This window comes from Rhamphochromis longiceps, linkage group LG15 (assembly GCF_057381845.1).
Source record: "Rhamphochromis longiceps isolate RC_006_pf linkage group LG15, R_longiceps_female_GT1.1, whole genome shotgun sequence".
Taxonomy (NCBI): Eukaryota; Metazoa; Chordata; class Actinopteri; order Cichliformes; family Cichlidae; genus Rhamphochromis; species Rhamphochromis longiceps.
In genome coordinates, this window is record NC_140571.1 from 43,767,156 (window position 1) to 43,792,155 (window position 25,000).

Genomic DNA, 25,000 nt, shown 5'->3' on the forward strand with positions numbered 1-25,000 from the left:
GCTGCTAACCAGCTAGCCCGCTTCTTCCTGTCTTACATTTCCTCCCTGTTAGCCGAGCAGGTCACTGTTGTGGTGAACTCCAGTTTCCTGTCCAGCTGTCAGATGGACTCTGACTCCACAGTGATGTACTGCAGCTGGTGACAGCTCTGTAGAGGTTGTAGTAGGTGGAAAAGCTGCAGAGCAACACAAGGACTGTAGCTGCAGACTGGAGCTGGAGCCACATCACTACTGTGTGTTTCTCAGTATAAATGTATGAACGACAAAAACATAAAAACTAAAAGAGCTCAGGCCCACACTGTAAAGTTTTCCTCAATGAACTGTTACAGATGTTTTCATACAGCTAATGATACGAGTCAAGAAGAGGCCGCAGAGGTGGAGAGAGATCAAGCACTGCAGGATGAGAAGCTCCACCTGAGCAGCGACCTGGCTGCACAATAATGACATCTACATCAGGTGTTAGATCATCTAATGCCGGTCTTCAAACCCCGAGGCAGCAGCGCTGACATCTCTGTGACTCCAGCCTGACTTGGCCTAACATCACAGGGTGCCGCTCTGATTGCGTGGACCTTTACTGGGCCTCATTATCATATGTAGAGAGACAACTGGACCATCGGGGCACCGAAAGAGCAAATGAATTTCTCAAGCTTATTGGAAAGTGATACTGTCATTATCTCACGATCTCTGACTGACACTGAGAGATTTGCACGACTTGAAATCCTGGAAGAATTCCTCCCACAGACAGACTGAATGAAAGTGCAATGAAAAACGGAAACATTATGCAGTACTGACCGTTGAGGCGATGCAGAGTCCAGTTGCGACGTACATCTGAGGGACGATTGGCCAGCTCGAAGGCGAAGGGTCCAGCATTGGGACTCAGGTCGGGGTCGCTGGCTGTGAGGTTGAGAGCATTGGGCTCCGGCCTCTCACACATTTCCACCTCCGGCGGGAACACGTGAGGCGCATTGTCATTTATGTCAGTCAGGTAAATCTGAAGGGTGCCTGTCCCACTGGCAGGGGGGGTACCTGCAAACCAGCACGGAAAGTAAATGAAATCTGCAGATTTTTTCATTTTCCTTTCCCACATGAAGCAAAGGAAACATGGTGGGAACAATTTCCTCTGCAAAGCCCAACTAAAACTAAATAACAGAAATATTAGTCACATAATAACTCTAATGATGCTTCCTGTAATAAATCAGACATATTACTTTGCAGAGGACTGTGCTGGCGCATGCAGTTTAAAACAAAGTGCATGCAGCACTGCACATGTGCAGATTGTGGAGCAGTGAGAGGTGTTGAATCACCTGCATGTATATTCTCTCTTTGTGCCATTAAACTTCATTGTGAGCAAAAACAAATCAAACACATGAGTGAGCCTCAATGTTGGCCCGGCCGTGTTCTTTTATTACACTGCTGCTTAATGTGACACTGTGGGGAACAGGCCTCCACAAGTCCTTACTTCCAGTCTGACTAAACACTCCTCAACGATCCGCGAAGCTCAGAGCAACGTGTGGAGACACATGACGATACGCCATTGTTTACTTTGATTAATCAGTGATTAAAAATGTACTGAACACAGCAGGAGCTACAGTGTGTTCAACAACAGCTGGTGGTCGTGCACATACGGTGACCACCAACACTGCAGACTGCAGAACAAGCTTGTGTGTTTGTCTCTGTGTTTGGGCTTTTTGTGCATGTGTGTGTGTGTGTGTGTGTGTGTGTGTGTGTGTGTGTGTGTGTGTGTGTGCGCGTGTGTGAGTGTGTGTGTGTGTGTGTGTGTGCGCGTGTGTGTGTGAGACAAGGGCAGAGAAAGTGCTAAGACAGTCAGTTAGCAGGAAGCTGGAGCACAGCGGCTTCTCTGTGCAGAGGGGTCTATGGTGGACTGCATGGACTGAGCTGCTGCTGAATGACATTCCCCTTCAACAATTTCCCACTTTGAATAGAGAATCCTCTTTTCTCTCTTTTCTGTGGCTATAAAGAACAACTGTGATCAGAAACAAAAGGGAGACTTTGGAAATCGTGCACTAAATAGGCAGGAAAACATCTCCATTAGTAATCAATGAGAGTCCTGTGTCCACAAGACCGTCTGTGTAGTCCTACAAGAGGTGAAGCATAATTGAATAAAGATGGAACAATCTGTTGCTCACAGGGGAAGATGTGTGTCCACCGCAGGACAAGGCCGAACTCTGTAAACCACGGGCAGCATGCTGAAGCAGTTTCACAGGCTCTGTATGTGACTGGGCATCCTGCTGGCCTGATGTTTGAGAAACAGTAACTATGATGAATCAAATACAAGATTACTTCAGCAAGAAGTGCCAAAACACGCGGTCTGTCCCTCAAGTGGCTTTAAAAGTGAATCAGTCCCCGCGTGAAACTAGCCAACTTTACAGCAGAAATAAACCTGTTTGTAGCCTGGGTTTGAATTTCCTCCATAAAACTGTGCTCTTCTAATAAATAGTGCACCTGACCATATTAAAGTTTATTCTTCGACGTATTCATTCGGTTCGTGACAGATGGGTGCAGCTGATTTTCATGCTCTTTAACCTGTTGGCTAATCTGCTGATGCCCAGCTGCAGCCATCTGTGCCTATGTAGCAGTAGCTGGTGTTAGTCCAGTGAATCCACTGCCCTGTGCATAGACAACAGTTGCCCACAGTTCACCTGAAGAAACAGCTTCAGCTGCTTACACTAATTAGTGAGTATCCTCGTCACTGGGATGTACCCATGCAGCCTACTGAGGTCTTCCTCCATCTGGGAGAAATGTATATTCCCTGACCTGCTGGGAAAAACCGCCTCTGAGTACTGTGGTCGCTGTCACGTCGTTTGCATGGAACATCTGATTTATTCCCAAACACTCGCCAACTCTTCCCTGAGAGGTAACTGTGAACAGAAGCTGTGTGAACCAAATTCAAACCATTTTCACTCTGAACTTGAACATTTTTCATCTTTGGTTTTTGTGTTGCACCTTTCCCAGGAGTGTGTAGCAGTTAGTGAATGTTTGGACACAAACATGCAAACTTCATGCAAACTAGATGCAAACTGCAGGCAACCAGAGCAATCATAAAGTTTTTGATGCAGCGCCCTCTTTGCAACCAAGTTTGCTTAAAAAGTGGGTCCTAGCTCTGGCATCAGTCTTTGTGACTGCTCCGACTACACCATCGAGGAACATAGCGTGCACTTCCTACATACTCAGTAGTGGGAACACTGGTTTTGGGGGGTTTGAGTGTGACAGACTTGTGCTACCGACTGTAGTTATCAAGATAAGGAAGATGGAAGCCTTTTTATACTAGCAGGTTAGTTATATTAGTGGTTTAACCACTGTAATGTTCTCCAGCAGTTATTTATTTTACACAATTCAACAAAACCATGTCATCAGTGATGCCAAAAACCTGCTATGTTAACAGTTTGTATCGTTAGCTTTGTTACTTAAATATCAAACAGCAGCTCGTGGCTGTTTCCATGTAGCACTTCCTGCACCAGGAGCTGCACTGTGACACTGACTCCACAGTGAAGCAGCACTAGTGCAGTTAATGAAAGAGCACTGAGGCACAGTGAACACAATCCACCTCTGTATGTGGGGGATGGGTTACTGCCGGACAGCAGCGCAGCCTGTGTGTCTCACCGTTATCAGATGCCATGAAGGTAACGTTGTAGTGATTGTTCTTGATATATGGAGACTCTCGGTCAAGAATGGCGATGGTGGAAATCTGTCCGTTAGCCGGGTTAATCTCCAGCCAGTTGGCAGGGTCATACATCTTGGAGTACCTGTGTTCGGTGAGAGAGAGCCAGCATGAGAAGCCACCACAGAGAGGCCTCTTTATCTGCTTCCCTGGCTGCACGCCGAGCAGCCACTGGGAGCTGATGTATGGGGACTGCGGCACGCTCTCTCAAGGCAGCCACAACTCATTCATTTACTCTAAGGGATGAATTCAAACGTTAACTCTCTTAAAAACGATAAAGAACGACTGTTAGTGAAAGAATGCTATATTTACTGGAACTGGAAACAACCAAGGAGAGACCAATAAAAGCTCTGCAACTTCCTGCAAATTGTTGATGAAATGAATTCATGTAAGAGACTCGAGTCATGCATCTGCATTGCTGTTAGCATAAAGTCATCTTTCAAACACTGCACATGGATCAAACGGCACAGCTTCAACAAATGAAAACAGGTCAGCCAAAAAGTCACTGTGAAGCAGGCATGAAAGGGAACACGATCCATTTGGTATGTTCGTAACTGGCGAGATAAAACGGAGAGCAGCACAGATGACTAATCGAGGAGCACGCGCACAACAGAGAGCAACAAAAGCAAAAACGTTCTGCTGGGCCACTCCACACACAACTCGCTGTGTGTGTGTGTGCGCGTGTTTTTGTGAGCACAGTGTGCGTCCACTATTGGCTGTTGCTAGGCTACAAAGACTTCAGCACTACATTTAGAAACAAATAGTGGGATGTAAAAGAAAGAAGGATCGGGACAAAAGCATCAGTCCTGCAGGCTTTCTGCTGTGCTGAGCGTTTGGATGAGTGCTGCAGCATCTGAAACCTGCATCTGCACTCATAACAAAATCTAGCTTTTATATGAAAACGGGGACGGCAAAGTGGCCTGAGATGGAAGATGCAAGTCTCTTAATGCGTTTAAAATGAAACCTGACCAGCAGAAGAAAATGAAAACTGTCACAGAGGAGGAGCAGCTGCTCACGCTGACAATGGTCACATTCCTAATGCCTCACAAACCTCATGCTGAGACAGTAACATAACGTCTGTCATGTGGAAACTCAGAGTTGTTGCTCGCTGAGCGCTACGCTGGCTGGTGCGCGTCACTGAGCAAGAGCTGTTTCACAAAAGCTGTTAAAGTTGGTAAATCTTCACACAGTGTTCAACCTATAATTCTGAAATCTGCATCATCAAATTACCTCAGAGGTTTTGATTTCACACACAAAAACCACGTTTTCATATCTGTGTGGGGACACGATGCTTTCTCTCCAAATGAACGCCTACGCCGAACCACAGCCTGACCCTGACACTACAACTAGGCCTTCAAACTGACGGGACGGCATGTTGTCCCACAAAGATATGCAAACACAGACACGCGTGTGCGAGGTCGAGATGATGGCTGTGCTTGGACTCTGGATGTATTTACAAGTAAAATGATTACTGAGGAAGAAGGCTAGAAGCAGGGCTGCGCCTCCTTTGTTCTCTCACATGAACACGCCCTCCACGTCTCTGCGACGACTATGCGAGCAGCAGCAGAGCAAACAGCAGCACAGACGTGCTGATTCAGTCTACGATTGTGTCCAACTGGAAACGTTCCATGAATTGTGCACATTTTATAAATTCTCAGTTTCACACGAGACGCACTCGACGAATCTTCTCTAAAACAAGGTGAAGAATGAGCGCGTCAGGTTCTGCTTTAATCTCACTACAGCACGCCATCGACATGCAGACGTGCACTGAATAAATGTAGAAGAATAGGTAAATGTTGGAGGGTGAATTACATTCTACTCAGATTTTAATTTCCTTTCAGTGGCACATTTTTCAATGACAGTCGCTGATTATTCTAATAGATGTGAGACTAATTTAAATAGTGAAAAGGCTCCACATATTTAAATGTTCTTCTTATCAAAATGCATTGACGCATACATTCACGTCTCTACTCAAACCCGCTCAACAGTTTATTGTTGCATTACAAACTGTAATTATATATTGAAGGATTGTTTTAGTGCTGTAGTTCGACCTCACTGGCACAAATGAAAGGTTTCTGAAGAGCTTCCAGGAGTTTCTGACCTGATAGTTTGTCTCATGTAGCGGTCGGGGTCCTGCGCAGTGAAAGTGGTGAGCATGGACCCGGCCGACAGACCCTCCTCCAGTCGCATGGATTTCGGGTTTGGGCGAAACTCCGGGCTCTCGTTCAGATCCAGGATTCGAACAGAGACGGTTGCCGTGGACTGACGAGGCAAGTGGATGCCGCGGACCAGCGTGACCTCGTTCTCCGCTTCCACAGTCAGCATGAAGGAACGGGTGCTCTCGTAATCTATGGGCTGCACAGACAAAGCGAAGGACGACAATGATGCCCGACGTCAAGGACATTCAGCACGTGCAACCATAAGCATCATCTCATCGTGTTTCTCTGGAACATGTCAGACAGTATAAACATCGCGATCACAGGGATCTTCTGCTCTCTGGATGTTACAAACCGACCACACTGAGAGTCGAGCACAGCTGCTGCTTTTAGATCGCTCTGTGAGAACATTACTCTCCAGGCAAGTCTCGAGAGTTAGCGTTTTATTCTCGTGTGCATGTTGTGCACATCCAAACCTCACCTTGACCACGGTGAGGAGGCCCTCGTTGGTGGTGGGGTCAGTGGGGATGGAGAAGCGTCCCGTGGGGTCCCCGGCGATGATGCGGTACATGGCGCTCCAGGCCGGAGTGTGAGGCTGGTCTTTGTCGGTCACGGTCAGGTTAGCCACGATCACGTTCACCCTGTTCTCGTGAACCTCTCCGAAGAACTGAAAGAGCAGAGACTGGATGACTCCACACTACACAAAGCTGTGGTGAACATCACAAACAAACAATGCTTCGCCACTGCAAACAGTTCCCTGTCACGCAGAGCCGAGCGCAGTATATCTGAGAATAAAGAGCACATCTCCACAAACACTGCTCCTTCCTGTCCAGCCTGTTCAGCTTTACTGAGGAGGATAAACATATTGGATGTTTCATTGGCTTTTCACTCCTCCACCATCTGCCTGCTGCCAATAAAAGCTCAGAGAGCTTTAGTGTCGTTCAGACGACGCTGCCTCGCCCGTTTGCTGATGCAGAGCCAGCACGCTGTGTGTGTGTGTGTGTGTGTGTGTGTGTGTGTGTGTGTGTGTGTGTGTGTGTGTGTGTGTGTGCACCTACTGTCTCTGTGGTGAACTCTGGAGCATTGTCATTGACATCAGTGATCCTGATGACGGTGGTGGCAGTGTTGGAAAGGCCGTAGGTGGGATTCCCCTCCATGTCCGTGGCCTGGATGATCAGGGTGTACTGCGTGACTTTCTGGAATCACAGAACAGAAAGCGTCACTTATTCTGCAGACTGAAGTGTCCCGCTGCGCATTGTATGACTTGGAAATAAATCTAATTAAAACCGTTTGACAAGGGGACTGTCATTTTGTCTAATCACCATTACAGCTGATGATTTAGTCAGTGCTACTTAAAAATAATGTTCCGAGACATGATGAGTGGTTCACACTCCGTGCTAATGTAAGACCGTTTCTGCTTTCCAGAGCACAATCATCCCATTTTAGGGCAGCCCACTGCTGATCCTTTTTCTAAGACTGATTGCTAATGCACGTCAGGCCTTAATTACAGAAGCCGCTGCTCTATGACAACACTGTGACTGAGCTGCAGACCACCTGACAGAGACGATGTTTAGACATTTAAAAAGCATAAAGTGTAAAAAGTGATGGAGACTTTTAAGCTGCTGAGATCTTCACATGTACACTTCATTCGACCTCATCATGGCTTGTTGACCTTGTTTACTTCATCTGCCATTTTCTTCTTTGTGCAAAGTTGGATTTTTCTGCTATTTTTCAGGCTTTTAAAATCTTCGGTCGTTGTTTACGGCACATTTTCCCTTTTCTGTGATGATGCTTTTATTCTGTTTTTAATTGCTCTCTATTATTACGCTGTCTGTGTTATCTCATTATCAGCTCGTCAGTCACCTATGAAAGAGCAACCTGCACCAAAGCTGCCACACAAATAAAGTTTGGTTGATTGACTGTGGACAAAAGACGAGTGCAGATTACTTTGTCAGTTACTGCAGGCTTTTTTGTACTATAATAGCAGCTGCAGCTTTAGCGCTGATTGATGAATCCCCCGTGTGCCCAGATTCAGTTTGCCCTCCAGTTAAACTATTAGTTTTGCTTCTTATATCAAACGTGCAGATTTTGCAACTATGACTTTTAGCTACGATGGAACTACGATTCAAGATTTTATCACATCCAGACTGTTTCTGCTCCACGTTGGACTCAGTGAGGCACGAACATCACAAGAATTAGAGCTGGTTGGAGACGCAGCTGCGACCCTGCCTGGCTTCCTTACACCAGCTCCCAGAGCAGTTCACTGTTTGTGGGGCTTCCTTCTGAAATGCCTCCATTAGCTTATCGTGCTACATTTTATACATGTGTGTCATTTCAGCACTTTTCATGTTTGCATTTAGATGTTTGCTCCTCATTGTTGCATCTGAAGGTGCAGCTGCTGTGATTTGGTTGCACTGACGATGACGGCTTCTGGTTCCAGATCATAGCTGTTGCAGCTTTTTGCCCCGTGCAGCTTGATTAGGTCAGAAGCTTCAGTTTAAAGTTCCAGTTGCAGCTCGGAAACACTGGAACAGCCTCCCCAGCAGTCACATCACAGAGAAAAACAGACCTCTGCTTCTTCTTTTGGAAACTTTTTGTTAACAACAATGTTTCAAATGCGACACAAAAATATATAATAAATATATAACAGAAATATATACTCCACAACATGATAGAGCAAAAAAATGGTGTGAATTTGTTATAAGGGTTAATAAATGTCTCAGTTCCAAAAAATCTGAATTTTCTGGTTATGTTGCGATGGGTTGGGTCTTACAGGGTTAATAACTAATATCAGTGACGGTGGGTGCTACAGATAGAGGTATCTCAGCCATGCAGGTCTGGCTGTTGATAACTCAGCTCACCTGCTTTTATAAGGTAAACAGGGTTAATCTGACCTGCGAGTCACAGACGAGCTAAAATACAGCGCTGAGTGAGAACAGTAGGTACCTCTAAAAACAGACTTCATCAGTGACTATTAATGCTGGCGTGCAGATAGCACGGCCTCAGACAGATGGGATTCAGCTCTACTGACGTAAGACTTTAAAAAGCTGTCTTTATGCTGCAGGCTGGACACACACTCTCAGGCCGAGACGCAGCTGCTCCATATGGATTCAGATATGAGCGTTAGAAAATGTCCACATTTAACACACACACACCTCCCGATCAAGGCCTGCCGCCACAGTGATGATGTCACCAGTCTTGTTGTTAATGGTAAACATGTTGGAGGAGGGGCTCTGGGGATTCTGGGAAAGGATTTTATATCTCAGCATCCCGTTGGCAGTTTTTGGATCATCCTTGTCCACTGCTGTCACCGTCATCACGAAGGATCCTGCAGGGAAGCACACAGCAAGTCAGCACACATATGCCAGGGAAGGAATGATGTAATCCAAAGGTTGTGTGTGTGTGTGTGTGTGTGTGTGTGTGTGTGTGTGTGTGTGTGTGTTGGTACCAGGCTTGGATCCCTCGGGCACGGAGCCATTAAAGATGCTGTGAGTGAACTCTGGTCTGTTGTCGTTCTGGTCAATGACATTAATGACGATGTCGATGGGGTTCTCCACCTGATTCCCATTCAGGTCCACTGCGTGGGCTCGCAACTATACACGGACACACAAACATGCACACACAACTTTTATTACAGACAGGTGAAGACGGTAATAAACTGCTTCCTTCCACTGAGACTAATTACGAGGGTTTAGTGCTCTGAGAGACCTCAGGAGATAAACGAAACAGCCCACAAGGTTAAAGGAAGCACAAGTGCACGTATAGCATGGAGCTGAGCTAACAAATGGATCTCAGGCCCCTGTGAGTCACTTTATGAACAAAGAGCTCACACGCAGTTTAGATTGAATGCTGTTATCGTGCAATCTTATATCAGTTTTATCTTGCAGGGGCTAAAAAGTACAACTGTGTCGCCGAGAGGTCGAACGATTTGCCAACAATCTGACAAAACTGGTGAAAACTGCTAAACTAGAAAATGTTAAATAAGATTGCAGCAGAGTCGTACACGTGTATGGATGAGGACAAACCCTGTGTGGTGAAGAAAATCCTTTTTATGGCTGCAGAGTAATTCAAGACTGCTGTGCAGGATTTAGACAGACATGTTTCTTTGTTAAAGATCAAGCGAAGACTTCAGGCTCGAACCTTTGAGGATGCAGCACACGCACAAACCCCATAACAAAAAACAGAACCACTAAGGCTAGGTTGTGGTTTGGGCATGCATGGCTGCCAGTGGATATCCCACACCCACAAAAGCAATCAGCTGAATGAATGCAGAATTATACAGAAGCGTTGTGTTTGTACACATTAATTCAAAGGCATAAAACCTTATTGGAGCACATTTCATTGGTCAGCTGGGCAGTGATCCTAAACAAATGGATAAAACAACCAAAGAGCTTTTAAGGTGGAATAACTTGGCTGAGTCACCTGTTCTCAGTCTGATTAAACTGCAGTCTACCTGCTGTGTTTCACAGCAAAGACGCAAGGAGCCTAATGGGTTTCTATGGACCCCAGACTTCAGGCAACCATAAATCACAAAAGACTTTACACAAAATATGAATTATTATTATATTTATAACAGGAATGGTTCTCCCACGCAGCTCTTTTAACAGTGATTCTGACATTTTGTCACATTGTGACAAATATTTACTGTGTACTTTGGAAAAAAATGTCACAATAACCTGAAAGCAATATTCCAGTCTCAGTGCATCAAACAGTCCCACACTGCTTTTACAGCTAGGGCTGGGCCACCGCTCACGGTAATACCGGTATAATGCTGGGCAACGATAAGAAAGTGAAATATCGTGATAGAATATGGGTAAAACGTGCCTTTGTTTTCATACGCACACGGCAGAAAAATCATGGCAGCGACGCAGAATGAGGAGGGCGAGAGCGGATCGTTGAATGAAACCATGAACCAGAACTGGTTTGTAAAAATGCTGCAGCTTCAGTGGTGTGGAACTGGTTTAGCTTCGTCCATCAGATACACAACAAAGCACTATTTTTGGTAGCGCATGCTAGCGGGCCGTCGTTATTACCGTGTTGTTTGGAAAATACGGCGCACTTAAAATCAATCCTTTGATTTTTCTGAAAGTCGACAGAGCCCCTTATAATCCCGTGTGCCTTATGTATGAACTCTGGTTGTGCTTACTGACCTCGAAGCGATTTTATGTGCACGGCGCTCGAAAATCTGTCAAATGTTTCAGTACGACTTTGCTGAGCTACGAAGCCGCACCGCTTGATGGATTGTTGGAGCATTACGGCTGTCGTAGGCGGAGCCTCGTGAACACAACTGGGTAGCTGTCACTGTTTTGTACACCATTAATGTGGAATGGCTCATCTGAATTCAAACTATGATTTTAAAAAACTTGACTGTTTATTTTAACTGAAACATGGCTGGGCTCGGATGCACCAGTTGTTCTCACTGAGGCCTCCCCACCAAATTCAAATTTCTCTTTTTCTATTAGAAGTGGTGAGAGAGGTGGTGGGACTGCATCTTTGGCCAACAACACACTCACCTCCAATCACATTTGATTTGATCATTTTACCACTTTTGAATTCCACGCTATTGTTTTCAGCAGCCCTCCAGTTTTATCTGTCACAGTTTACAGACCACCTAAAGACAGCGCTGCTTTCATCAAGGAATTCTCTGAATTTTTAACAAACATACATTCAAAATATAACATGATAATTCTAACCGGTGACTTTAACCTGCACATAGATAATCCTTCTGACCCTGCATCAAAAGAATTCTTAAACATTCTTCACTGTTTGGATTTTACCCAGCACATCACGCAGCCGACTCACAACAGAGGACACACTCTGGACCTGGTCATCACCCATGGGCTGTCCACCAGCGTGTCCTCTGTTGTTGGCTTGGCTGTCTCTGACCACTACTGTGTGTTTTTTAACATCACCGGTTTTATTCAGCGGTGCGAACTGTGAGGAGGCGCTATCTAACCTCTGAAGTGGCTGCAAATTTTCCCAGGGTTTTAGACGAATGCCCCCCTGTGATTCTACCTGCACCCTGCGATTTGATTTTTAGTTATTTTAACAGCAAACTGAAGAAAAGCCTTGACTCCGTTGCTCCACTCACCACCAAAAAGATTAACGTAAAACATGCATCACCCTGGAGAAACGAAGAAGTCAAAAAACTCAAAAGAAAATGCAGGGCAGCAGAAAGGAGATGCAGGAAAAATAAAAATGTAATTAACTATCAAATACTTTGCGAGCAACTTAAAATGTACAATAATACATTAATAATCCCAAGGTCCTCTTTTCCACCATAGATCATTTATTTAACCCTGATTTTAACAGCTCCCAAAGAAGCCCACAGACTCGCTCTGTGAGCAGTTTGCAGACCACTTCAGGGGAAAAGTCAGCGCCATCAGATCTGATATTTTATCCCCTCTTCACTTTATGGATTTTTTGAGGCTGAGCTGTTATACATGATGAACTGCTCTCTTCAGTTGGGTGTCTTCCCTGCTGCCTTTAAAACGGCGGTGGTGAGGCCCCTTCTGAAGAAGAGCAGTTCGGATTGTAATGACTTTAATACAGACCTGTATCCAACTCACCATTTTTAAGTAAAATTTTAGAAAAACGTGTTTTTACTCAGATTGATGACTTTCTGAATGATAGACAGATCCTGGAGATATTCCAGTCTGGATTTAGGGTGAACCACAGCACAGAGACGGCTCTCCTAAAGGTTTTAAATGATCTTAGATGTAACTGGGACTCCCAAAAGCTCTCAGTCCTGGTGCCGCTGGATCTAAGCGCAGCCTTTGATAGAATCGCTGCATTGGCTCCCCGTGTGTTTCAGGATTTTAAAGTTCTTTTATTAGTTTTTAAATGTCTTAATGGTCTTAATGGTCTTCTTATCGCTCACATCTGCTTTTACCATATGAACCCTCGCGGACCCTGAGGTCCTCTGGTACTGGCCTTTTGATTGTCCCTAAAGTCAGGACACATGCTCACACTCGCACTACACTCACACTACACTTACACTGCACTCTCACTACAGTCACACTGCACTCAAACTACACTCAAACTACACTCTCACTACAGTCACACTCGCACTACACTCACACTACACTTACACTACTCTCACACCTCACTTACACTATACTCAAACTACACTCACACTACACTCACACTCGCACTACACTCACACTACTCTCACACCTCACTTACACTACACTCACACTACTCTCACACCTCACTTACACTACACTCACACTACACTCGCACTACTCTCACACCTCACTCACACTACACTCGCACTACACTCGCACTACACTTACACTACACTCGCACTACTCTCACACCTCACTCACACTACACTCGCACTACACTCGCACTACTCTCACACCTCACTCACACTACACTCGCACTACTCTCACACCTCACTCACACTACACTCGCACTACACTCGCACTACACTTACACTGCACTCTCACTACAGTCACACTCGCACTACACTCGCACTACACTCACACTACACTCTCACTACAGTCACACTCGCACTACACTCACACTACACTCACACTGCTCTCACACTACTCTCACACCTCACTTACACTATACTCAAACTACACTCACACTACACTCACACTCGCACTACACTCACACTACTCTCACACCTCACTTACACTACACTCGAACTACTCTCACACCTCACTCACACTACACTCGCACTACACTCGCACTACACTTACAGTGCACTCTCACTACAGTCACACTCGCACTACACTCACACTACTCTCAAACTACACTCACACTCGCACTACACTCACACTACTCTCAAACCTCACTTACACTGCACTCAAACTACACTCACACTCGCACTACACTCACACTACACTCGCACTACACTTACACTACTCTCACACCTCACTTACACTATACTCAAACTACACTCACACTCGCACTACACTCACACTACACTCGCACTACACTTACACTACTCTCAAACTACACTCACACTCGCACTACACTCACACTACTCTCAAACCTCACTTACACTACACTCAAACTACACTCACACTCGCACTACACTCACACTACACTCGCACTACACTCACACTACTCTCACACCTCACTTACACTATACTCAAACTACACTCACACTCGCACTACACTCACACTACACTCGCACTACACTTACACTACTCTCACACCTCACTTACACTACACTCACACTACACTCGCACTACATTGGACTACACTCACACTACACTTACACTACAGTCACACCTCACTTACACTACACTCAAACTACACTCACACTCGCACTACACTCACACTACACTCACACTACTCTCACACCTCACTTACACTACACTCAAACTACACTCACACTCGCACTACACTCACACTACACTCACACTACACTTACACTACTCTCACACCTCACTTACACTACACTCAAACTACACTCACACTACACTCACACTACACTTACACTACAGTCACACCTCACTTACACTACACTCAAACTACACTCACACTCGCACTACACTCACACTACACTCACACTACACTTACACTACTCTCACACTACACTTACACTACACTCAAACTACACTCACACTCGCACTACACTCGCACTACACTCACACTACGCTTACACTACACTTACACTACTCTCACACCTCACTTACACTACACTCAAACTACACTCGCACTACACTCACACTACAGTCACACCTCACTTACAATACACTGAAACTACACTCACACTACACTCACACTACACTCACACTACATTGGACTACACTGCAACTACACTCACACTCGCACTACACTCGCACTACACTCACACTACAGTCACACTCGCACTACACTTACACTACACTCACACTACTCTCACACCTCACTTACACTACAGTCAAACTACACTCGCACTACACTCACACTCGCACTACATTGGACTACACTTACACTACGCTCACACTACACTCACACTCGCACTACACTCACACTACTCTCGCACTACACTTACACTACGCTCACACTACACTTACACTACGCTCACACTACACTCACACTCGCACTACACTCGCACTACAGTCACACTTGCACTACACTCACACTACACTCACACTACACTCACACTACACTCACACTACTCTCACACCTCACTTACACTACACTCAAACTACACTCACACTACACTCACACTACACTTACACTACAGTCACACCTCACTTACACTACACTCAAACTACACTCACACTCGCACTACACTCGCACTACACTCACACTCGCACTACATTGGACTACACTCACACTACACTTACACTACAGTCACACCTCACTTACAATACACTGAAACTACACTCACACTACACTCGCACTACATTGGACTACACTGCAACTACACTCACACTCGCACTACACTCACACTGCACTCACACTACAGTCACACTCGCACTACACTTACACTACACTCACACTACTCTCACACCTCACTTACACTACAGTCAAACTACACTCGCACTACACTCACACTCGCACTACATTGGACTGCACTTACACTACGCTCACACTACACTCACACTCGCACTACACTCACACTACTCTCGCACTACACTTACACTACGCTCACACTACACTTACACTACACTCGCACTACACTCACACTACGCTTACACTACGCTTACACTACTCTCACACCTCACTTACACTACACTCAAACTACACTCGCACTACACTCACACTACAGTCACACCTCACTTACAATACACTGAAACTACACTCACACTACACTCACACTACATTGGACTACACTGCAACTACACTCACACTCGCACTACACTCGCACTACACTCACACTACAGTCACACTCGCACTACACTTACACTACACTCACACTACTCTCACACCTCACTTACACTACAGTCAAACTACACTCGCACTACACTCACACTCGCACTACATTGGACTACACTTACACTACGCTCACACTACACTCACACTCGCACTACACTCACACTACTCTCGCACTACACTTACACTACGCTCACACTACACTTACACTACGCTCACACTACACTCACACTCGCACTACACTCGCACTACACTCAAACTACACTCACACTCGCACTACACTCACACTTGCACTACACTCACACTACACTCACACTACGCTCACACTACACTCACACTACACTCACACTACACTTACACTACTCTCACACCTCACTTACACTACACTCAAACTACACTCACACTACACTCACACTACACTTACACTACAGTCACACCTCACTTACACTACACTCAAACTACACTCACACTCGCACTACACTCGCACTACACTCACACTCGCACTACATTGGACTACACTCACACTACACTTACACTACAGTCACACCTCACTTACAATACACTGAAACTACACTCACACTACACTCACACTACACTCGCACTACATTGGACTACACTGCAACTACACTCACACTCGCACTACACTCGCACTACACTCACACTGCACTCACACTACAGTCACACTCGCACTACACTTACACTACACTCACACTACTCTCACACCTCACTTACACTACAGTCAAACTACACTCGCACTACACTCACACTCGCACTACATTGGACTACACTTACACTACGCTCACACTACACTCACACTCGCACTACACTCACACTACTCTCGCACTACACTTACACTACGCTCACACTACACTTACACTACGCTCACACTACACTCACACTCGCACTACACTCGCACTACACTCAAACTACACTCACACTCACACTACACTCACACTACAGTCACACTCACACTGCACTCACACTACACTTACACTACGCTCACACTACACTCACACTCGCACTACACTCGCACTACAGTCACACTTGCACTACACTCACACTACACTCACACTACATTTACACTCGCACTACATTGGACTACACTCAAACTACACTTACACTACACTCACACTTGCACTACACTCGTACTACACTTACACTACGCTCACACTACACTCACACTCGCACTACACTCGCACTACACTTACACTACGTTCACACTACACTCACACTCGCACTACACTCGCACTACACTTACACTACGTTCACACTACACTCACACTCGCACTACACTCGCACTACACTTACACTACGCTTACACTACACTCACACTTGCACTACACTTGCACTACACTTGCACTACACTCACACTCGCACTACACTCACACTACAGTCACACTTGCACTACACTCACACTACGCTCACACTACACACACACTACGCTCACACTACACACACACTACACTTACACTGCACTCGTACTACACTCGCACTACATTTACAGTCGCACTACATTGGACTACACTCAAACTACACTCACACTACACTCACACTCGCACTAGACTCGCACTACACTTACACTACGCTCATACTACACTTACACTACACACACACTACACTTACACTGCACTCCCACTACACTCGCACTACACTTACACTCACACTACATTGGACTACAGTCACACCTCACTTACACTACACTCAAACTACAGTCACACTACACTCACACTACACTCGCACTACACTCGCACTACACTTACACTACGCTCACACTACTCTCGCACTACACTCACACTACACTCACACCTCACTTACACTACACTCACACTACACTCACACCTCACTCGCACTACATCGGACTACACTTACACTCACACTACACTAGCACTACTCTTAATAAGCGATTGTGACCATTTTGTTTTGCTAAACATTTCACCTTTATGAACTGATTTATTTCAGAAATGCATGTACACACACATGCACTTGTGCCTCCAGCCCAGGCTGCACCAACCGCGCTGTGCACAATACAGTTTGTACACCTGTTACATAAATACTCCTTTCCTGGCAATTTTAATGTATTTTGTTGTTTCATCTTGGCAAAACTTTTTGCACCAGTGTGTGAATCATATGGTCCTCTCGAATACCTTAAAGAACAATTAATGAATGAAATAGCTAACAGTGATTATAGCAGAGGCAGCTGTGGTTCAGGAAGCGAGTTGTGCTTGACTGCACATAGCTATTGCAGTTCAAGCGCACTGTGAGTTCAACTAAACCACGGCCCAGACTATCCCTTGAAGCAGGACGGGGTACGTGCACTGTAGCCTAACACAGTCATGACACACGTCAGTGGAATTGGACTTTGGTGATCAGCCATGGTGTGGACCACCTATATACTGAAAGAGGACCCTTAAACTGCTTATTATTCTAATACTGGTCGGTCACGGCACATGTGCCAAAGACCAAACTGTGCAGAATTTGGAGATGCTCTGGAATGATTACTTTAGAATAACATGTATGCAGCCTAAAGTTTATACCAGCACCTGCAGAAAACATGCTATATGCCATTTGTTGTGTAGTTGAATGCATCTCTGGAGGTTTCAGCATAAAAGCTACAAAACAGTGCTTTGTAATTAATATTAAATAATCTGCTCAAAGATCAAAACCATCAAAGCTAACACAAAACTTTGGAAAAACAACTTTTCAAGGAACATACTCCCACTTTGAAAATCAAACATCTATTTTATTTTTGATGGCCTTAGTTTAAATCAGGCGCATATGTGATGTATTTATTCAGCATAATGTGGTCAAAGATGCTGAATATAGGTATTGATTGGCCCTGATAAGTCATTCCTTTACAGTGCATCTGTATGAGGCTCTCAAAGAGCCAAAGCCTCCCTCATGAATAAACATGCAGGCCAATCCCAGCTCCTAGCTCTGACAACTACATCCAATCACATGAATATTCATCACACAGCTTAAATGCAAATCAACCTGCTGCGACTCCAGATTTCCACTCCCCCGTGTGAGTTGTGTGTGCATTCCTACAGATCAAAAGGTTAGACTCTGCTCTCGGAGCTGTTTGTGACGGTAGCAGATATAGTAAGCAAACACCAAGTGGCTTTTTTAAAGGAATGTCTTCATCATCTCTGCATGAGAGAGAATAAATCCAGGAGAGAGTGACAGCACAGATATAACATGAAAACGCGAGGGACGACACAGAGCAGCGTGCTGACTGGGAGCAGACTCATGCCTCCAGAGGCAGGTCCTAAGTGTTAGGGTTGGTGTTAAACCGTACTTTATGTAATCTAAGGTGAAACTTTTAGTACTTTTAAAGTTACTTAAATAGAAAGAGCCCATCTTTGGCTGGCCACAGACAACACTTTGAAGAGCACACACTAACGCTATGACATATCTACCATGCAAGAACGCTCAGTGCAACAAGGAAGAAGGAACCGAGACGCAACGCTGCAGACGTTTGTATCGCATATTAACCACAGACCTCGGTTTAACATGCAGCCAGAGGAGCTAACACACCGATCACTAAAGCATTCATCATTTGCTCCGTCTTTGACCTTCGCTGGCACGCCCACAGTCTTACGTGGAAATTGGAGATGTGCTCTCTGTCCAGAGGCTTGGTGACCGACAGCTGGCCTGAGATGGGGTTAATGATGAAGATCCCAGTGGGAGGCTGGTCAGCCCCAGGTCCCGTCACACTGTAGCGCAGCATTCGGTTCTTATCCCGGTCTGAGCGGATCTAAATAACAGATAGAAACACAAAGGGCACAGGAAGTGTTTACTACAGGAAACGCAGAGCCGGGAGAACAGTGGAGGTGGTAAATAACATCAAATCTGCATTAAAAAACAAACTTTCTATGTTGAAGTCGACATTCTTTGTGAGCATCTGCTGCTGTCACAGTATTCTGGGAGCTGCTTCTTTCTGCTGAGCACGACTGCCATCTTTTCTTAAATGTAAGAATATAATGAAACCAAAAGTGGAGCTACGTTGTGAGTTTGACCTGGATGTGTCTTGTGTGTCACGATGACTTTAGGCTTGCACAGGCAACACGCAGCAGGAGCCTGAAGCAGCTCAGGAAAGGAAATGTGGTGAAGCTAAAATAAACTGTGATGTCTGGAGCACCTTCAATATTCTGCACATTGTCCACATCATCACGGCATTAAAGAGCGAGGAGGTGCTGCAAAGATGCTCGACATGCACACACACATGTTTACAAGTCTCAGAACAAGATGAAGACGTCTCCGAATTAATGCATTTATTTGGAGATACTGGGCGGAGCCAGAGGGTAGGCTACGTTTGAAAACACTCAAACAGAAGCAAAGAATAAATGATCCATGTACAAATCAAATTCAGTCTGAAAGGTAAGCTGCCTCTTTCTCCATCTGCACGGCTCATTGTGTGCTAAAGAGCACAGATATCTACCTGCCGGAGCTTTCACAACATGGACTGTTTCTTTTTTCCTAAAGTTACATTTAGAAATGGACCAGCACTGACATGTAGTCTTATATTCTGCAAAGGCCACATATAACTGTGCAGCACTGTTATATGTGGCCACACAGCTCCAAACAGTCAGTATGCCAAAGTTGCTGCTCTTAGGTTGAATGTGCATTTGGTAAGAAATAATGTTGACATTTGGTTGTTTTGCTGTTTGTGTTCTGCTTTGAAATATTAGAACAGACTTACAGTTCTTTACACTTAAAAAAGTAGATTATAGATCCACGTGTCTGGCTCCCTGAGGATCAAACCAGTGTGAGTTTGAGACTCCTGCTGGATAAAATAGTTCTTAGCGAGGCTAAAGCTGCAGCTGCATTTGTCATTCTCTACCTACTTCATCTCTATTACAGCAGTCACAGCTGCATAACTGGTTTCATAATAATTACGTATTATGTGTGGAGGCTGTTTGCTCTGCAAGGCTGCCATTGTTAAAGTAACTAAAGTGATTTATTACATGTGTACTGTGTCAGAAGAAATGTTGCCAAAGGTTTCAAAGGTCATCGGGTTACAGGAAGCACGTCTGATTCATGAGGAACACAGAGAGAGCCTCATGTCTTCCTGCAGCCCACAGAAAGTGTAAGTGTAGAGTTTACATGATGGATGCTGTGTCTCTTACTAAGCTTTGGGAGTTAAAGAAGTGATTCATGAAAAGAATGTAGCTGACTGTAACGTGAAGTCTAACATGTAGAGAAAGCACTGCTCATATCCCGACTAAACCACTGAAACTATCTCTGTTGATCAAAATTAAAAACATATTTTAAATGAAAATTCCTTTAAAAAAGAACCAGGTTTATTTGAATATGAACAATGGTCCACCTCTCCAACCCACGTGTAGCTCCCTGCCTGCACCCTCTGCACAAACACAGCTGAACACAACACTGGTCACTATATTCTTCATTTCCAGTTAATACTTGTACAGCTGCTGTTATTGTGTATATATTTATTTAGATTTAGATTTCTTCATACATTCTTATATAGTTCTATATTGTGTATTGTGTATTTTGTTGTACAGTTATTTTATTTTCAACTTTAATTTATATATTTTATCTTATTCTTCCCAGTTAAATTTACCCTTCATTCTAATTTGTGTTGTACAGTTATTTCATTTTTAACCTTAATTTATATTTTATTCCTTCCTAGTTAAATTTACCCTTTTTAATTTTTCATATTTATTTCCTATCTTATTCATAGCCTTTTCCTTTTTTGTTCTCTTTAGGTCACGAGCAGTTGTCCAAGCATTTCACTACATATCGTACTGTGTATGACTGTGTACGTGACAAATAAAATTTGAATTTGAATTTGAACCAGCCCGACAGAGCCGAATCCAGCTCCATGTGCTGAAGAACAACGGTTTCTGAAGAATGAAGAAGGCCAGCATCAGAATTCGTTTAGCTTCTATATATTTCTACGTGGACCTTGGTGAGCAAAGTTTTATTTTGTGCTTTGAAGGCACAGATACGACTCATTTTTCACAGCACACTTATCTAACTCAGCAGTAGTAGTATTTTATCATCATATTTGGACTCTTCATAGATGTCATCATTAGTATTGAGTTCATTTTTTATTCATAGGTGCATGTCTGCTCTAAAATTTACTGCATGGTCTTGCTCTGCTGTAAATCTCTGATTGGCTCTGAGGTCACTGGATGTGACCCTTTAAGTGTTTCAAGTTTCCAATCGCACTGAAAAAAAGGGATTGGCCGGCTCTTGGATTTATGTAAGCATCGTGTCTTTAACACAAGTGCCTCGGGCTTTAAAGTTAAGTGTAACTATATAGTGTAGAAACTACATGATATGCAGAGCGGGTAGATTAAATTGTTCATATCATGTTCGAGTGAAGTAAGTCAATAATATAGCAGTGTTAAATCTCGCATGGGATTTCAGTCTCGCGCGCTTTGGGTCGTGGTTTGAGGAAGGCGTCCATCTCAGTCAAGTCGAGCAGCCGCCTCTACTTCTTTTGGTTTACTGAAAAAAGGACACTGGGTGGTCGTTATATTAAAAAAGTCTAACTTGTAATTTGAACACAAACATTTTACGTAATTGAATCATGTAGGATCTGTACGAAATTCAACAACTTCATTTGTTCTTGTTGAGATGACCTGATACAATCTAGTAGGAGTGGTTAGTTGCTGGACTCACGAAATTCACAAGACCACACGAGATTTCACACCACAGGAAAATCACTGGAGGCAGACACTACACACCCCGTGCATGCTAGCGCTATTTATTGTGTTTAACCTGTCAAGGACAAAAACGTGGCCTTGAAATCATAGCTTTCCATTTTAGATAAGCCAGGATTGGTGGCGTGGTGGTTCGTGCTGTTGCCTCACAGTAAGCAGGTCCTAGGTTCGAATCCACAATCTGGCACAAATGGATGTTTGTCTCTATGTGAAAGACTGGTGAGCTGTCCAGGGTGTAACCTATCGCTCTGGGGTTACGCCCCTGCAACCAGGCTATAGACAGGAGGACGGTAGTTGTTGTAGATCCCTTCAACTTTTATGTTAACTAGACTTTGCTGAACATTATGTAATATGAAGACAACATGTGGTTTTTAAGTGACCAAGTAGTACTGGGGTAAAAGTTACTGAATAGTGTTGAAATAAAATGACAAAATTATGAAGGATTAAAACAAGAGTTCAACTTACTTCATCTAAACTTGTTTCAATCGCGTTTTCAGAACACAAACACACAGGTTTATTGAATATGAATACGTTGTGTTGATTTAACTCATTTGTTTAAGTTTCTGCCAAAGCAAAACATTTGTGTGCATCCAGTGTCCACTGAATCCAGTAAATCCAACATGGCCTTGTTTCAGGGCACGCTGCAGCATTCGGGGCTGAGAAATGAAGAGAAATGATTTCTTGTTCTGGACCAGTTGAGGTTGACTCACAATCCAGTGATTCCACACAGACTCTTGTTAAAATACTCTGTTTGAGACCAACTTTTACCTTTTAAGACAAAGTCCATGAACATATTTGGTACGTTTGTGAATTAATGGTAAACTTCTCTACGATCCACCTGAAAGCTGATGTTTTTGGGGCTGCTGTGACAGATGGCTGCCATCACAGTCCACACCTCAGCTAATGTCATGTAGTGTCAGTCACTTAACTGAAGCTGCTGCTGCTTTTTGCATATTTAAATGCAATTATGTGAGAAATGTTACAGCTTGCTGCATGGCTGATTGTACGGACTATTCAGTCTGTGCAGCAGTGTTTCCAGTGTGTGATCTCCTAGCAGGCATCTGTCTATCTGTAGGCATATGTGTGCTTAGTTGGATTTACTAGTTTACAATCCTTCCTCTTGTTCAGCTCAGTCGCTGCTAACCAGCTAGCTGCTTCCTGTGTCCGACTGGCTGCAGCTATGCTGGTGCTGCGTCAGCTGCTTGGTGGCAGACAGGAGTCCGAGGACAGCTGAGCTCATTAGTGAAGCTGAAGTTAAACACAGGATATGAGGCTCATTGAGAGCTAGCTGGTTTATTCTTTAGGTATATCTCACAAAGCTTTTGGAAAATAAAATATTTTCAGAGGATAAACTTGTTAATGTCGATCATGTTCTTGTCTGTGTCCCTCCTCTGGACCACAAACACTAACACTCGTGGGAAACACTGCTCTGAGATGCAGCTGCACATTTATGGCTGCTAACCAAGCAGGCTAGGCTTGGCTGATAGCATCATACACTAAATATCATCGTCATATCATTATGGACATCAAAGACTAATCACTACATCCATCTCTTATACGCAGTATGCTGGTGCATAGCTGCTATAGCACTCTGTCAGACTGCATTAGCTCATTGTTGAAACAGGCTAACGAGGATCCTGTTTCCTGGGTATTTCATTGGCTTTATTTTGTCGTGCTGTCCATTTGGGTCACATTTGATTATCTTTTCCAGACATTTTGCTCTTTGCTGTATTTTCCTGTTTGTTTTCCCTGTTTTCGTCCTTCTCTTCAGTCCTCACAGCCACAGTAAGACAGGCCTTGTTGTGTGTGTGTCTTACTCTGACTAGGTCCTCAGGGAACTGTCCTCGTGAGTTCTCGGGAACGTTGATAGGCGGAATGACCCAGTCCCTCTTCACCCGCCTCAGAGTACCATCGCCTCTGACAACCACGCTGCGCCATGGAAACAAGATCTCTGGTACCTGCTGAGTCAGTGTTGCATCACCGGGCTTTACCTGCAGAGACAGTAAACAAGCATCGTGTATATTCAGCTCAGGGTTACACACACACAGAGCGCAGGGACGGCTCGTGACTCAGGGTATTTCTGACCTCATTCCAGTGGCTTGGATTAATGCTCTCATTATAGTCTGCCTGATAAATGACCACCACCTGTCAGCATGTGTGGGCGTGTGTGTGTCCTCTGCAGCCACAGATCTGCAGTGACACTGCAGGCCTCACAGACGACGATAAGAAAAAAAGAAGGAGCCTCTCATTTACTCTCCCACAATGCACCTGCACAGGAGCCGTGCAGCCCCTGACCTTGGAGATGGGGAGGGCTACTCTCTGCAGGACCCGATTCAATTAAATGTTATACCAAGAATACTCTGGCATACAGTACAATGGATTTATATGATACACTGCACAATAAATTATGTTCATATATCACTAGCAGCACTGACTGAACAGAAGCGTCATTTCCAGCCAGCAAAGAGTCATCTGAGGTCGCAGAGGAAGCAGATGTACTCTTCTGTGTTTCCAACATTTTATTTCATTTTTATAGCAAACACGGTTGATTTGGCATCACTGCAAAAAACGCCAGGCCTGCATAATCGATTCAAAGTGATCTGGAGCACGTTTATTGTTTGAGTTCATACTTTCTTCTTATTTCTCTTCTCATTAGA

The 25,000-nt window shown here is 44.5% G+C and overlaps 1 protein-coding gene across 1 annotated transcript in view; it reads right to left on the reverse strand.

The window, feature by feature from the left end:
• LOC146653294 (cadherin-2-like) overlaps window positions 1-25,000 on the reverse strand; it is a 110,455-nt gene that overhangs the window by 25,937 nt on the left and 59,518 nt on the right. The window contains exons 4-12 of the mRNA XM_085382992.1: window positions 24,161-24,334; window positions 19,253-19,408; window positions 9,281-9,425; window positions 8,988-9,160; window positions 6,891-7,028; window positions 6,314-6,499; window positions 5,778-6,031; window positions 3,619-3,761; window positions 790-1,023 (exon numbers count right to left, since the gene is read on the reverse strand). Coding sequence (XP_085239118.1) covers window positions 790-1,023; window positions 3,619-3,761; window positions 5,778-6,031; window positions 6,314-6,499; window positions 6,891-7,028; window positions 8,988-9,160; window positions 9,281-9,425; window positions 19,253-19,408; window positions 24,161-24,334 — 1,603 coding nt within the window. The remainder of the gene's footprint in view (window positions 1-789; window positions 1,024-3,618; window positions 3,762-5,777; window positions 6,032-6,313; window positions 6,500-6,890; window positions 7,029-8,987; window positions 9,161-9,280; window positions 9,426-19,252; window positions 19,409-24,160; window positions 24,335-25,000) is intronic.